Genomic DNA, 16845 nt, shown 5'->3' on the forward strand with positions numbered 1-16845 from the left:
CCAAAACTCTGACATATACTTTTCTGAGTTAGGAGAAAAGAAAGCTTATGAAACTTCTGTTAGACCATAATCACACAGCAAACTAAATTAGTATATGCTGTTTTTAAATTAACATCTGCCATTTTTTAAAGACTTCAATATTTGGTTACAGCTAAAATGATTTTTATCTGAAGTTTTATGAAAAAACAGAAGCTGACCACACAAATCTTACTCATAACCATATTGGACATTTAAAAATAAAAAATAATAAAACTATAATCAAGAAAATTCCATTCATCTTATCAGAAAAAAATAGCTACCAATAAGTTATTTTAAATACAGATGGCATTTGTAATAACTAGGTTTCATGATATTTGTTTTATTACTTCTCAATGCTTATCTTTTGATTTTAAAGTAACAGATTACTTCATAATAAAGGCAAGACATTTAGCAACTTTATAATTTAACTTTTATAAATTTCAGGCCCCAAAAATTTCAGATCAAGGATTCCAAAAGTCAGCCTTCAGAACATATTTTGTTTGGCAGACAGAATAGTTTTTCATCTTTTGAACTGGAATACCTTCATGCAGTACTTACTTGTTCTATCTAACCACAGTCCCCACCAGCTTCCCACATTGTCACCAGCTGGGCATGTGAGGCTGACACTCGTTTTTAGTATTATAAAACCCAGTATTTACTTAAAAAAATTAGTGCATTCATGGAGGAAAAATTCAAATACTATGAACTTGATGCTAAATCTTAATACTCATTCCTAATTTGGGAAAACTAGATCAAACCAAAAAGGACTCATTTTCATAATACTTAGTTATATAACAAATTATCAATGAGACATGTTTCTATACATGGATACTGTCCTCTTAGGGAGAACACTGTTAAGAGTAACCTGAAATCAGAGCCAGATAAATCATTCACATCACACAAAGTATTGTATACTGACTTTACTATACAGTCATAGCTCCCAAACAGCGGCTTTCAACTTTATCCCTACATGTAACACAAACATTCTCAAATATCTGAATTAAAGAAAGGTGTCATTAATAAGGCTAACTAAAATAACAAAGGCTTTCTTCTAATCCTAGAGAATGAAACAAAAAGAAAGGTCTTGTAAGACAAATTGGAAATGAGTAAGAATTTGAAGTCAAGTTGGCCTTGGACCCTTTTACATTGCTACTCCATTTGTACAAGTTAAAGAATAAGAGAGGCCACAAACTGTTTCTTAGTGGAAAAGGCTGCACAGAAAACAAAGCAGCTAAGTGAGGATGAGGAAAATATAACCAAAAATATAAAAATTTGTAGTTATAAAGGTGATCAAGAAATGATGGTACTGGAGCTCCTGGCTGGCTCAGTCAGTAGGGCATGGGACTTTATCTCAGGATCATGAGTTCAAGCCCCATGTTGGGCAAAGAGATTACTTCAAAAATAAAAAATAAAAATAAAATAAAAAAATAAAGACACTAAAAAACTTTTGTAAAAAAAAAACTGGTGGTCGTAATTCCATTTGGAAGTTTCAGAAACAGCAAGGAGTAACAAGTAAATTAGAGAGAGGGTAATCTGACAGGTCTTTATTTGCACACAAATAAAAGGCTAATCTGTAATTCTTTAGAGGACTGATCTGATAGGGAACACCTATTTACCTATGAATTTGTCTCATTTCTTAAACTTAACTGATTCCCATGTGAATAAATATTTTAAATTTTTTAGTTATTAAAGCAAGCTTTTTAGCTACACTTTGATGGGGTTATATAAAAAGCTTCATAGTATTAATCCCATCAGTACCAAGGTTACTGAAATCAGATTCACTTATAAGCATTAATTAAATTTGCTATCACCATTACCACATATTTTCAAGACAAAGAGACCGAATCATTTCATTTCTTCAAGAAGAGTTACATTAAAATGGTTACTGAAAGCTTTTAGTAATAAGGAGAAAAAAAAATTTTATTTTCAGTGCAGAACAGAATGTTCAGGATCCGATATTAATAAAAATATAAGCAAACAGGGTACTATCTTGGTCTGTAAATGATGGTTCTCTACAATGGACTCTAAAATACCAATAAGGGAACACTGGTTAAAGTTTATCTCTGACACATTTTTAAAAAATCTGTTAGTAGCTTTGCCATAAAACTGATTTAAGGTAGTTGTGTTTTTCAGTAATGTTAGAACAATCCAGCACTTGTAAGAATAGTCAGATCGGCACACTGTACTAAAACATTATGCAACATTTTGTAAACTAGCTGCAATTTTCAGTAGCTGTGTTCACCAACTGTGTAACAGAATTGTAATGTTCTCCTAAGCCGTATGCATGTCTCATATATCTGAAATGAGAAAAGGAGAAATGAGTAGTTTAGATGAAAGTAATTCATTGCATATAAATGTTTATTCTGTATATAAAACCAAACACTCTGAGTCTTCACTGACATATTACTTAAAAGTTCAACACCATTTGAAAAGCATCAGCAGTCAGTAAAATCTAGTTCAATAACTCTGTAGATGAGTTTAAGTCGGGGAATATACAATCATTGGGGGGTAAAGGGAAATACTGAAATGCTGAGTGCTCAATAAGCTTAAATTTTTACCTAAATTTAAGCCATTAATGACTATCTTTGTAGGTTTGAGTAATAAACACTAAAGCCAATAGTGAACTCTCCATGCTGTGTTTCAGAGAAGAATTCTCATTCAGGTAAAATATTTTTACAGTATAAAGAAACAATCTCAGGGCGCCTGAGTGGCTCAGTAGTTAAGCGTCTGCTTTCAGCTCAGGTCATGATCCCAGTGTCCTGGGACCAAGCCCCTCATCGCATCGGGCTCCCTGCTCTGCGGGGAGCCTGCTTCTCCCTCTCCCACTCCCTCTGCTTGTGTTCCCTCTCTCTCTGTCTCTATCTCTGTCAAATAAATAAATAAAATCTTTAAAAAAAAAAGAAAAAATCTCTAAGGAATAAACAATTAGGCAACGTGAATGTATTTCAGCTTTTATACTTGTTGAAACTTAGCGTTACTCATGTGAAACCAGGACCATATGAAAACTAATGCTAAAATGTGTCACCTTTAGAAATGACTTTATTCTTAACTCATACACAAGAATAAACCACTAGAGGTTCTTAAACAATTATCTAAATCATATATTGACAATGCTTTCTAATTCTATAATTGCCTTTAACATAAAATAGCATAATTAATGCAGCCAAAGATAGATTTTTTTCTGATTAATCAACATACACAACCTAAATCTTTGAATAACTTTTTGTCTTAAATATGAAAAATGTAACAGTAGAAATTTCCAGGTACTTACACAAGTATTAATGGGTTTTTTGGATATTCTTCACCAACTACAATAGGAGGAGAATCTGCCTGTATTATCTCTATTGGTGTTTGCAAAATGTGAGACAAAGCTCTTAGCTAAAGGAAAGAAAATGTGTTAGTAAGGAAAATAAAAAGGTAAATCTTATTCAAATCATAAACTACTGAGTATGCATGAATAGGGCAATCATCATCCAGCATGGATCTATTCTGTTCCTCACTGTTCACCAAGAGCCTGCCACATAGTGGACACTTAATACATATTTGTTGAAAAAACAAATATAATATTTATTAAATCAAATGCAGAAGTTTCAAGTCCTGGCTGCGTGACAGCTTTTTAGAAATAGCAGTACCATAGTTAATGAAGTGAGGACAGGGGTAGATTGGACTCATTATACTAATCTCTCTACTTTTGAATATTGCATGAAAATTGCTAGTTTTTAAAAATACTATTGCTCAGACACCCAACCAAATCAACTACAATTTGGGAGGGGCTAGGAGGAAGGAGAGAAAGAACAGGGAAGATTAGGAGGTTTGCTTATTTTTTTAAAGCTGATGACTCTAATGTGCCAGTGTTGATAACCACTGCTTCATAATTTTCAAGGCATGACTAGAATGAGTTATGTTTAAGAACTGTACTATCCTTTCATGGTATTTCCATCTGACTGATACATAATGTTAATTTCATATCCTACATTATAAAATTAGAGCTTAAAGTCAGATAAGTAATAGTTAGTAATAAGTATTAGTCATAACATTGTTTAGATTTACTATGACCAAGCACACTAAGGCACTTTATGTGTATTAATTCATGCAACCCTCACAATAACCCTATGGGATAGGTACTACTATTGTTACACATCTTAAAGATCTAGAATCTGAAGCAGAGAATGGTTAAGGTGCCTCTCTGTAGTCAAGCACAAGGAAATAAAAGGACCTGCAACTGAAATGAGTAAGTGTGACTGTGGAGTCCAAGTTCATAAATTAATCATTTAACAGTCCTCACTCATGGTGCCCTCATCTATATATTTACCCAATTATAAGAACATTCTGCCTAGAACATGGTCCTTTTAGGAAGTTTTAACAAAGGTAAGAAATTACTTCAAGAATATGGAAAAAATTCTATGCTGCACAACAGCAAACTTAATCCTATGTGATTTCTCAAAACAAAGTTCAAGCATCTTTACTCCTAATGTAGTCACAAAGCTACTATGAACACTTCCTGAGTTTCAGAGACCCGGGAGGGGCATACAAAATGAATGGACATAGTTCCCTCTGGTGGTTCAGAAGAGGTACAAATATAGCATTACTGAGAAAAAGATTTGAAGAAGCATTCACGCCATTTCTTCCAAAAATATAGTTCTTGAAGTGAAATACTTCGAGCCACAAACTATTCAAGATGACTAACCATCACTACACAATATTAATTACACACTAGATTCATCCAGCTGGAACTTCAGCTTACGGAGTGCTATGCACGTACTACCTGTCTTATTTAATGTCCACAAATGACCTACCAAGTACACACCCGCATTGAATTAGGAAACTCGAGCTCAGGAGGCTGGCTGACTCCAGATCACAAAACTGAGACGTGAAGGGAAAGCCAGGACCCAAACCCAGGACTTTCTCTCTCATCCCCTGTCTTTCAAATACCCCAGGCTGCCCCATCACCACTTGGACCAATTAGGTGTTTTATTTTGTTTAATGAAACAAAGTTAACAATAAGATAAAGCTTTAAAAAAAAATCCTGATTAATTCCCTAGAAGTGACTGAACATACTGTTTTCCTACATGTGAATTTTAATGCAGCAGATACTGCTTTGCAGTCAGTATCAACTAGAATTCCAATTGTAATGTATTGTGGTAGGATTTGGCCCCTAATTTCACATAAAAATACTGTTTTCTATTTCTAATGTAATGGATATGTTACTTTACAATAGTGATTTTCATCATCTGAGCCACTAGGGTAAATTTTACTATATTTGAATAAAATCCTCCTTTCTTAAGTCCAGAAAATCAAATATATTGCCAGGAGCGGCATCACAAACGGAAACACACAGGTACAAGATTAGCCTCACCAACCCAGAGATCAAACACTGGGCTATTTAAAATGAAATACTGCTTTACTTCCCAAAGATACATATTTAAATCAAAGGCCTAAGAATCCCTATTTCAGTGCTTCATCAGTAGAGAAATAGCAAATACATTAAGAAAAAGGATACTCAGAAACTAGGATCAGCTGAAAAATACGTCTGAATACTACATATGGGATTTAGAAATTAAATTTAACAATCCACAAATACCATGAATAATTACAAACTTACCTCAAGCTGACCTCCCCATGCAGCTGTGTTGACAATATCATCACAGTACTTTCTAAACTCTTCTGTAGAGAAAAATTAGAAGATACACTTAATAATTTTCATAACTCATGTTACAAGATCCCTTTTATAGCTCCCACAATTCCTGATTATTACTCAAGTTGTGAACTTACACCTTCCTCTACCTGCACTCTCCAGAATTTAATCCATTTCCCATATCCAAACTTAACTCACTCCAACTTTCTACCACCTCTCCATCTGAGAGCAAAGCAATTCATTTCTGCTTCTCTCCCTCAGCCTGAAGCCCAGGAACCTTAACTACATAGCAAGGCTCTTCTGTTTACCCAGGCAATCCCCCAAATTACCACCATATTCACTACCTTGACACATATTTTAAAGCCCAGACCTCCATCTGAAAAAATACACAGAACAATTAGAACAGTGCAGCCTTTATAAAATCAGGTCTACTCTAAGACCCCACAAGAAATGTGAGAAGAGAATTAGGGTAAAGTAGAAAGGACCTGAAATTCCTTTCCCAGCAATAGCACCAGAGTGCCCTCACTTGTTATCTTGAAGGCATTTGCCTTATTTGCTTCAGTATCAGTTCTAGCCAAAGAAAGGGCTTCCTAGATCAGTCATGAGAGTAGGCAAAGACCTAACTGCAGTTTAATGGCACATCTTGAGCATACACACTTTTATACAGAAAGTTAAAACGGGAAACGAATACCCTCCCTGTTTAGAGGAAGGGAAAAGAATTAAGGGCATCTATAGAAAATAATGTCCTGTGGGTTTGTCTCATTCACTGCTATATCTCCAATGCTCAACACAGTGCCTAGAAGAGTCCCTGGCACATAGTGGCCCTCAATAAATACTGGCTGAATAAGAAATTAAGTCTTTTATCTTTTTTTAAATTCAGCATGCTGAGTTGCCACCTCTTTTCCACTGCCCTGCAACTAGCAGAGTTGGGGACTCCATTAAAGGAAAGCCAACCTTAATCTTCTCTTCTCTGACCCATCCTGGCCATATGACTTGCTCCCAAAGGATACTACCACACCTGCATCTTCCCTTAAGGACTAACTTTCCTCTGTTCTATCCCTGACTCCCCCCAAAACTCTCAGATTTTCACCTGCTCTCTCCTTTACTTGCGAGTTGTGCATTTTTTTACACCTCTCCATAAATATCTTACCTTAATTACCAAAGGTATTATAAAGAATAATAAGGCAGGTCATTAACTTGTTTTTGGTTTGGCAAAATCAAATTTTGCCTAAATATTACGGCTTATTGAGAAAATTAAATCTCCCAGTGTACAGGATAAAAGTAGGATTTAGTTTTCCCAATCATTCTGCTTATGGTCTTTGGGCCCTATACTTCCATAGACTAGTCAAAGCTTACCTCCCTCTATGCCCAAATTTATGACATGTGAACTTATAAACCACAATTTTTTTCGATAATAATAATCCTATTCCCATTTTTATCTTAAACATTAAACCACAAAATGGTCAAGTACTTAAAAGATCTTAATAAAGCAAAATGAACTAGTAACTATTAAAATTATAAAAAATAATTCTGCCTAAATTTTGAGATTTTTTTTCCCTCTATAAAGACTATCACGGGTTTTTCTTATTCTCAATCCCAGAAATTGTTTTATTTAACAGCAGCGACAAGACATAGTAGGAAAAAAAAAAAAAAAAAAGACAGTGAAGAAAAATAAATTACCTGGAGTATACATATCTCCTGTATTAGGATTTGTTAAAAATGGCAGAAAGTCTTCCACATGGCCTTGTATATATTCAGCAGTTTGACTTCTCAAGGCAGCCACAGTCAAGGGGCATTTCTGTTCTTTCAGCTGATCTTCAATGGCTCTATACATACAGTGGCCATCAGATGGAATCTGTTTAATTTCCAACTGTCTAGCGGCCAGTATTTGAGCAAGTTTTTCACTTTCTAGGTGTCTAGCTCCAGATAAGTTCTCAATTTCAGCTTCAGCTATCCTTTCTTCCCGCTCCTTTTCCAATGCAGCTTTTTTGTCCTAGGATGAGAAGAATACAGGAAAGTTAATTTACAATAATTAGGACTATTTCACATTTATTTAGGGGATAGAAATGTAAGACTCTCAAAACTTTCTGCCATCTTCCTTCTCCCACAAGCATTATCATATTGATGATCTCATCACTTATAGAATGTTCTACACTATGAACTCCTTTAAGGGCAACTATCTTTCTCATCTGCATGTACCCAACACCAAGCTCTGTACTAGGACCAAAAACAGCCTTCAAATTTTTCTTTGAAGTCTATTTAAAAACTACATGAAAAGTTTCTAAAAATTCTACTTACTGATTTCAAAGTACTGCCTTAAAACTGAGCTGTCCTAGGCCTTAAAGCAACATCATCATCATATTTATGCCAAGCTAATTCAAGCTTTTTAACTTATCACTCAACTACTGGGTCATTAACATGCTAAATCACCAGTGAGGCATCAATATGCCAAAGCCTTTAGAAGGGTATGGGAATTCTATTTATCTAGCCTAAAGAAAAAAACTGTGTGTGTGTACACACACACACACACACACACACACACACACACACACACACAATTTACTAAAGCAACAGATTAAAAAAAAAAAACTCTTCTTATAAAAAATTAAAATATTACAGATAGACTGAAGTTCCCCTAAGGACCACGGCCAATTTCAGTGCCTGCTCTAGAGGTCCGGTGATTTTTTTTCTAAGCATTTTAACAAATATAGATGTACTCATAAAAAAGTATGGAAAAAAATATTTTGACAACAATGAATTATGGAACACTACATCAAAAACAAATGATGTAATATATGGTGATTAACATAACAATAAAAAATTAAAAAAAACATTTTGACAAAAAATGGTATCACATTACATTCTGCAACATGCTTTTCCTTATTCAAATGTCATAAGAGCTCTTCCTATGGCAACATACACAAGGATGGTGTAGGTATAGGGCAATGAGATCTGTGACATGAAGGATGGGTAGGAAGTAAATGGGAAGGCTGGGGAAAATGAGAAAAAAAAGAAAAAATCCTGACAGTTATACCAGCAAGGATCAAAGCCAGAAAGCACTATATGTTTCATAGCTGAACACGGTTCATATAGCTAGAGTACTATAGAAACATGTCAAGAAATGAGGCTGGGGGCAAAAAAGGTATGTATATAGTTAATATATGTTAAATCTATGCATACATAGTTTAAAAATTAGAGAGATATACACAAAATACAGTGCTTTTCTCTGGATCATAGGATTACAAAATAAGTTGTTTCCCCCCTTCACCTGTCCCCCCATCCAACTCCCCACTAGCAACGACCAGTTTGTTCTCTGTATTTAGAAGTCTGGCTTTTGTTTACAAAGTAAGTTTTGTTTTGTGTGTGCACGCATGCACTTTTCTGCATCTTTCTAATTCTCGATCATGAATATGTTTTACTTATATACAGGTCATGAATCCTTTTCAATTTAAGAGAATAAAAATAAGTTAAATTCCACAAATCTTGATATTGGTAGCAAATTACAGTGAAGGATTTGGTAAATCAAGAAAAAGAAGGAAAAAGTAAAGATTTTCGTGTCCCTAGCTCTCATTCCTCCTTGGGGCAGAAGAAATTAATGGAAAGCAAATTTCAACTAATGTCACACACTTGAACTACTTGCCTGTTACGTGCCATGCTGGAACCTAAAGTGATTTGTAAATTACCTGAATAAAAAACAGTATTATCTCCCTAATAAAACATACACCTATTTAAGTTTATTCCACCCGAATCCAACCATGCCAGAAGTAACATGAACAAATTTATTTCACTGCATATCTTTAACTATGTTATCACAGCAGCATAAAAACCTTAAAACACAAGATGGCACTGTTACGTTTTGAAAGTCTAAAAAGCATTTTCAGAGCGGAGAGGGAGGATAAGCACCTTGGATATCATCTAATCCAAAACCCCTCATTTTCCTCTGAGGAAACAGCACGCAGAAAGATTTCCAAAGGCCATACAGCTGGTTTAGAAGCAGATTGGGACCAAGGACAACACAGAGCACTCCTTCTATCCGGGCACCTAAATCAGAATAAAAGTTGGAGCAGATGGGAGCTGGAGTTAATGATGTTATATACTAGTTACTAGATGAGTGGAATTTTACACTGTCTGCAAAACCATTTAACCCTCTAAAATACTAATCCAAACATTTCACTTTTGCCCTCAAGCTCTGCTTCAACGTTACACAGCAATTGTGTTTTCTTTCCAGGGCACAGGGGGGGAAATTCACTGGATTCTTTTCCCAGCCATGGATAGTTTCCCAATGGCACTAGGCACTGTGGTTTCTATAGCCCTAGTGCTAGAGACAGAATGGCAACAATTTATTTTTTATTTTTTTTTAAAGATTTTATTTATTTGAAAGAGCGAGAATGAGAGAGAGCACATGAGAGGGGGGAGGGTCAGAGGGAGAAGCAGACTCCCCGCCGAGCAGGGAGCCCGATGTGGGACTCGATCCCGGGACTCCAGGATCATGACCTGAGCCGAAGGGAGTCGCTTAACCAACTGAGCCACCCAGGCGCCCCAGAATGTCAACAATTAAGTCTAATGAAAACATATATTTAAGATGAAAACAGCAATTAACTCATAAATATACTGTCAGTTAAGACTAGAATCATTTCAATATAGCAATGTAGCAAAATCATCTCTGAAGAGAAATCTTAAGAGCTAGGTACTAGTCCTGGGTTTGTATCAAACTCAGCCACTAAGACAACTGGGCTCTCTCATTTGTAAATAAAGAAATTGAACTAGATCTCATTACAGCTCCCAAATTTCCTATTTTTGGAACCCAATTCTTCTAAGTTCTACTTTGGGCTCTTCCCAGCATACCAAAGAGCTTCTTCCATTGAAGCCTGCTGAATTAAAAAAATATTCCCTGTGTTTTTCTAGATTCAAAATTAGAGATTTACTCTACAATATTCCAATAATAAATCTTCATAAAGTTTTGTCAGTTTTTTTTCTAAGGACAGAATTGTATCTCTCCCAAAGATAAACACAACTAATTTATTGGCTTTTCATTCCTTGGTGTTTTGGGCCGGAAAAAAAAAAAAAAGTTCAGGTTTCATTTTCGTATATACTATAAACTTTCAAGTCTTTTCAGTTCTAGAATCTTACTACTACTATTAATATAACAAAGCAATAAAAAATTTCAGGCATTACTTCTAGGGTGTTTTCTTGCCAAGTGTTTAAGCAGCTGACTATAAAAGATACCAAATTTTTTGAGGGTATAGTTGAAAAGGTATGCATTTCAGCTATGCAGAATTTTAGGAGAAAAGTAACAAGATGTTTGAGAAAAGTAAAGGAGTTTAATTTTTTATTTGTTTTGTTGCCTAAGGGTCCAGCTGGGGATGAGTAAGATTTGATAAAGACGGGAAGGGGTTGGGACCTAGGTTTTCCAGAATTAAATAGGCTACTCTTAAGATGTATCAATTATTAAGTAGAGGTAACTCCAACAAGTATTTTGTTATGCTCCTGCCAAGCAAAAATTCTGACCTTTGCTTTTGATCTATAGAAGCTAGATGACGACTATAAGGCTCTCACAAAAAGAACACATATAAGTAGGGAGTTAAAATAGATAACCTCCAAGATACTACAAAATCTAAGTTGCATGATTCTATGGAATTCACAAACATGATATTTACTCAAAAAAATAAAATCTTACATAAGTATGAGAAATGTTTGACAACTTGCAACTTAATCAACTTTCAAACAACAAAAAAAAGATACAGTCTTGGGTTGAATTTCTAAAAGGCACACTATGCAGGACTGAACACAGTAAACAATACTACCATTTGCTGACCCACTGGTTCTCCAGGCCTTGTGTTAGGGCTTTGGAAATGGTACATTATTTAATATTTACAATAACTCTATAAAGTAGGTATTATTTACCCCATTTTGTACATATGAAACTGAGGTTTAAAAAAGTTAAGAATCTTACCCAAAGCCACCATAGTAAGTGGGATATTAAAACCTTCACATGTCTGACACCAAATACCATGCCCTATTAAATTATGTACTACTAAATTACAAAATGCTAAATTAGCTTAAAAACAAACATTTAAATACTATAAAACATCAAATGTTAGTAAAACAGTATTTGAGACTAAACATACTAGATTTAAACCCCTTTTTCCTTTTTCAAGTGAACAGCCCTTACCTATCTAATTTCATTCCCGTAACTTTGATTTCATGAACTCACTACTCCCAACAAATCAGTTTCCTTATAGCTCTCTGATGTTGCAAAATTTCATGCCCACATTTATTTTTATTATTTATTTTTATGCATGCAGTTTCTCCTATTCAAACATCCTATCTAATTAACTGTACTTTCTTAAAATTCCAACTCATTATATAATACCTGGCACAAATGAACTTTTCCTTCTCTGAATTTTCACTGCCACTAACCGTTACATAGATACCTGCATAATCCTGAGAATTCTGTACACCTGTGTATCTTGCTGAATTTCTAGATTCAAATCCTTGTTTCACCACTTAACACCACAGTTTTTAACCAAAACAGAATCACCTGGGCCCACAATCTGAAGATTCTGAATTATTAAGTCTGGGATAATATATTTGTAAAAAATATCCTTTGCACACTTCCTTCCTATCCCTACTCTCTGAGACCTGAAAACTGTACATGTTATTTTATACTGTTTAGACCTATTTTCTTCTCTTCAAAATGAGGATAAGAATCTACTTCACACGATTATAATCAGGACTAAGTGAGATTTCATATAATCCATAAGCCTAGCATTGTATCTGGCACATACTAAGTGTTTAATAAATGTTAGTTCAGGTATTTGACAAGAAACTCCATCATTTTTTTTCCTATTCCCTTCGTGCATGTATACAACACCTAACATAGTAATAAGCATGTAGCACTAACTTAATTACTTGGTGACATGACATTCATACCCGTCTCTTTTGTGCTTTTGATATCCGAGGTGGCTGATTCTCAAGAACCAAGTTTGAAATGTTAACAGCAACAGAATCTATCTGAAGGAAACAAAAGCATTACCAAGTTAATGAAAAATACTTTTAAGTTATTATTCAAAGTATTAGATTATTAAATTATTGAAAATCACACAAAAAAAGAAAATCACAGGTATATGTAATACAATTCAAATTTGAATAACAGCACTAGGTACAATATTACATGAAGTGGCTTTGTCTCCTATTTCTATTTTTAAGGGAGAATTCATCAGATTCCCAAAAAGTTTCCTTAGAACTCTCCAAAGATAACACTCATCCCTGCAGGCTTTCCTTCCTTGAAATTCCTACTCCGTTAATCTAAATATTTCCTATAAGTGTCAACTCATTCAGCAGTTCATCCTTCCCTTCTCTAAATGCTGAGAGTACTTATAGGATATATAAGATCCTGTGTTGAGGTGCTTGAGTGGCTCAGTTGGTTAAGTGTCAGCCTCTTGATTTCAGCTCAGGTCATGTCAGGTTCCACACTCAGCAGGGAGTCTGCCTGTCCCTCCCCCTCTGCTCCTCCCTCTGCGTGCATGATGCCCACGCTCGTGCTCTCTTTCTTAAATAAATAAATAAAATCTTAAAAAAAGAAAAAATAAGGTCTTGTGCTGGATCAGTTCATTACCGCCTTCATAATCTCAAATGTGTATTGTATGGTGACTAACATAACATAATAAAATTTAAAAAAATAATAAGAAGAATCTCAAATGTGGCAGGAAAGATCTTTTCCCATCTCAATTAGCCAGAACCTGATGAACACTGTTGAGCTTTCTCTATCCTCTCCCATCTACAAACTGGTAACTACAGGTAGAAAAGTTAATGTATTGTTTAGATATCACAACAAATCTTAATCATCAAATGGCTATCATGTGTCTGCTGAAGGAAGAAGAAAGATGCTAGACTAATGATCAGGGTTAGTACTAGTATTTTATTACTGCAATGTAACTTAAACTAGTTTTTAGTATGACACATGCATAAAGCATATAGAGGCCTCTCATAACAAAAGAGATAGTAGGCTCCAAGGCTACAACCAAATTATCAAAATATCAAAACCAGATTAAGACTTCAGAGTATAGTTACATCAACTTTAATAAAATTAGTATCCTTATATTTTTCAGAGGAATCTGCTAAAATCTACAAACTGCCATACTGACAAGAGGCAAGATACAGAGAAGCATCTGGAAAGCAATGACATGAGAATTCAGATAGTGTTCAGAAAGAAAACAAGCTTAAGTTAATGAAAAAGATAACAGGTCAAAGTAAAATGGGACTTTGTATTTTAACAGTTGAACAATATGTAGCTTAAAAATCAAGCATTTTTGTCCTTGGAAACCTAGGAAAGAAATCTCAAAACTGAAAATTGGAGAGCAAATAAAACTATCTCACTAATAGAAAAGATGGGGAGATAATTAGGAATACCATGATTGTGACAACAAAAACAAGTGGAGCATCATGCTTTGCCACTTGGAAATAAAATATGTTAAGTCATGGAAGGCCAGGAGCTTAATGACTTGCTAATAAGGCTAAAGAAGATGAGATTATGTTTCATATAAAGACCATTGTAAGTCAGTACAGACAAGTTTTCCCTCAACTGCAGACCAAAAATAAACCAAGTAAAACTAAGTTATGGTAGATAAAATTTTGTACAGCTGTAAGAACTTTCTAACTATCAAAAATGGAGTAAGATTATAGAGTCTATGATCCTTGATATCCAAACTCATGCAATAAACTACCATACCACACTAAGTCATAACAGAATTCAGATTCACATCTTGGAGTAAGATAGTCCTGATTTTGAATTCTGCCTTTGGCATTTAATAGCTGGTATGAATTCAGAAGGAAATTCTTAATCCCTGAGTCTATTTCTCTCTTGAAAAATGGGATTATCTACATTTACTTCATGGGTAATACCTCATAGTGTGTTACCATGAAAACTACATGAGAATAATGCACATGATATGTTAAAGTGTTTGGCACATAATATCTGTTAGCTACAATGATAAAATAAGTATTAGTTAAAATGACAGTATGCTCTAATTTACCCAGGAGACAAAAGTAAATTTTCATTCATTACAACTTGTTCATAAAAGCACATTTTATAACCTGAACATGATTTCATATTTGCTGTCCCATTTGATTCTTACAGAATCTTGTGCTTAAACAGCAGAAGTATTTGTATCATATTATATGTGGAGAATTTTATGCTCAGGAAGTTTTAAGTAACTTTACCAAGGTTACAATACTATTTAATGGCAGTTCTGGGGCTAGAAGTCTGATCTTCCAAATTCCACTTGGTGAGGCTTCCTCTCGTCCACTTTATCAATATGTTCATTTTGGGGGCACGTACATAGTTGAAGTGTACTTTTTTTGCTGACCTCCCTTACACATTACCAAGTAAACCTGGTCACAGAAATATTAATGAAAGATGATGCATGAGCATGATTTTGTGACTTCCTTTCCCTCTAATTTTATGATTTCATATAGTGAACAGTTTATTAGAGGTGGACAGTTGCTTTCAAAAGCTGTAGGCAAAAAGAAACATCACTTCACATACTTTACTTTCCTTAGAATTCAGCTTCAGTTGCTCCAGTTCTTCTTTATGTTTCTGTTCCATTTCCGCTTCCAACTTAGCAACATCTTCAGTGAGTTGCTTCCTCCTCTTTTTGTCATTCTTGGGAACAGCATTCTTCATACCCTGAATTTTGGCTGAAAATCCACCAAAAATCATTAAGTCAACAACCCAGAGATTAAGAGGAAATGACAAATAGGGGCAATAAGGGGATGATAAGAGAAGTGTGTAGACGAGTAATGATGTAAGCCAAGAAGAGCACGTAACAATCAGACATTTACAGAGAAGAACCCAGATGAAGAAGAGACAAAACAAACAAACAAGCAAAAAACCTCACTAACAAAAACGTACGTCTGTTTGGTGTGATAGGAGGAGGGGAAAAAATGACTCTGAGTTTTAAATCTCTCAAGCATCCCTTCTGAGTCCTCAAAACTGAGGTATTTCAAAACGCGTCCATTAGCGCCCAGTATCAGTAACTGATTAGGAACAGGAAAGGGAGACGGGAGAGGGAGAACAATCTGGGCCCAACACGAAATTCTCAGACACCAGCACCGGCTGTGGCGTGGGATAGTGGGTACGCGGTGGACCTGAGAAAAGGAAGTTTCTAAAGATCTGGCGGATTAAGGGACCACCTTAGGAGGGGTGAGGCCATCGGCTACTTTGGGAAAGTCTAGGAGGATCCAGATCAGAAGCCTCTCGGGATTCCCTAGAACCGACCCGCCACGCGGCCTTTCCTGGATCCGAGAGACTTCTAGGTTCCCATTCCCTCGTCACCTTGCAACTCTTTCTTCTCTTTGCGATGCCTTCTCACTAGCTGCTCCTCCTCATCAAGCTCCTCCGCCAAGATTGCCTCCATGACGACCAGATAGCCCTGCACATGCGCTGGTAGAAACCTGCACCACCGACTACCAGGCACTTTCCACCCCTCAACCTTCACCTGGGGTTCCATTGGCCGTGGCTGGGACCCAGTCCCGCCTTCGAGGCGGTACCGGATCTAAGCCGAGTCATTGGACCCAAGATGGGATGGACGCATGCGCACTCCCATGACCCCTCTGATGAGGCGGGGCGGCGGGGGAGGAGCGCGAAAACGCGTGGGGGTGTGGCTTGGTTCGCTGGAGTTTGCTGCCTCCCGATTGGCTAGCGCGCTATAGCTCCCCAGCAATAAAGCTAAGCATCAGGCTATTGGCTCTGACGTGAGGCGTGCAGTGCTGACGTGACGGGAACCATTTTGGACGTTGGTTTTATTTTGTAAGGGGCTTCGGAAGGCTTCTTTTAATCTTTACTTTTGGTCCCATTGCCAAGAAGAGTTGTTCAAAAGGTAAGCAAGAAGAAGAAAATATTTCAATAAACCTGTTAATAATTACCAGTGGGAGTCTTTGGGCTGACTGGGTCAAGCGGTAGAGAATTAAGTTTTGTTTATTGTTTTAAAGGTCGTAATACCTGAGTTCGGAAGAAACAGCTTATCATCGAGAAAATGCCGCCTCTTGAAACGGATATAGCAGTGGAAACAGAAGAGAGAGTAAGGTTTGAGCATCGTGTAACACAGGAGCTTAAAGATCTATGCTCATTGATAAAGAGGCTAGTGTCAGAGTGCTTGGAAAGGAGAGAGAGAGAGATAACAGAAATGTGC

The 16845-nt window shown here is 36.0% G+C and overlaps 1 protein-coding gene across 2 annotated transcripts; it reads right to left on the reverse strand.

The window, feature by feature from the left end:
* Window positions 1–205: 205 nt before the first annotated feature.
* Window positions 206–16164, reverse strand: OTUD6B (OTU deubiquitinase 6B). 2 transcript variants are annotated; one of them, XM_028113401.2, is made up of 7 exons: window positions 15990–16164; window positions 15201–15352; window positions 12587–12667; window positions 7334–7646; window positions 5621–5682; window positions 3290–3396; window positions 206–2315 (listed from the first exon to the last, which is right to left on the reverse strand). In XM_028113401.2, the coding sequence occupies exons 1-7, from the start codon at window positions 16162–16164 to the stop codon at window positions 2231–2233; spliced, it is 975 nt and encodes a 324-aa protein (XP_027969202.2). In that variant the 3' UTR covers window positions 206–2230. The 2 variants fall into 2 exon arrangements, with proteins under 2 accessions (XP_027969202.2, XP_027969213.1); XM_028113412.2 differs by lacking the exons at window positions 12587–12667; window positions 15201–15352; window positions 15990–16164 and adding an exon at window positions 9557–9685.
* Window positions 16165–16845: the final 681 nt, after the last annotated feature.

This window comes from Eumetopias jubatus, unplaced genomic scaffold (genome assembly GCF_037043125.1).
Source record: "Eumetopias jubatus isolate StellerSeaLion01/CBP00866 unplaced genomic scaffold, mEumJub1_p1.0 scaffold_4, whole genome shotgun sequence".
NCBI classification, from domain to species: domain Eukaryota; kingdom Metazoa; phylum Chordata; class Mammalia; order Carnivora; family Otariidae; genus Eumetopias; species Eumetopias jubatus.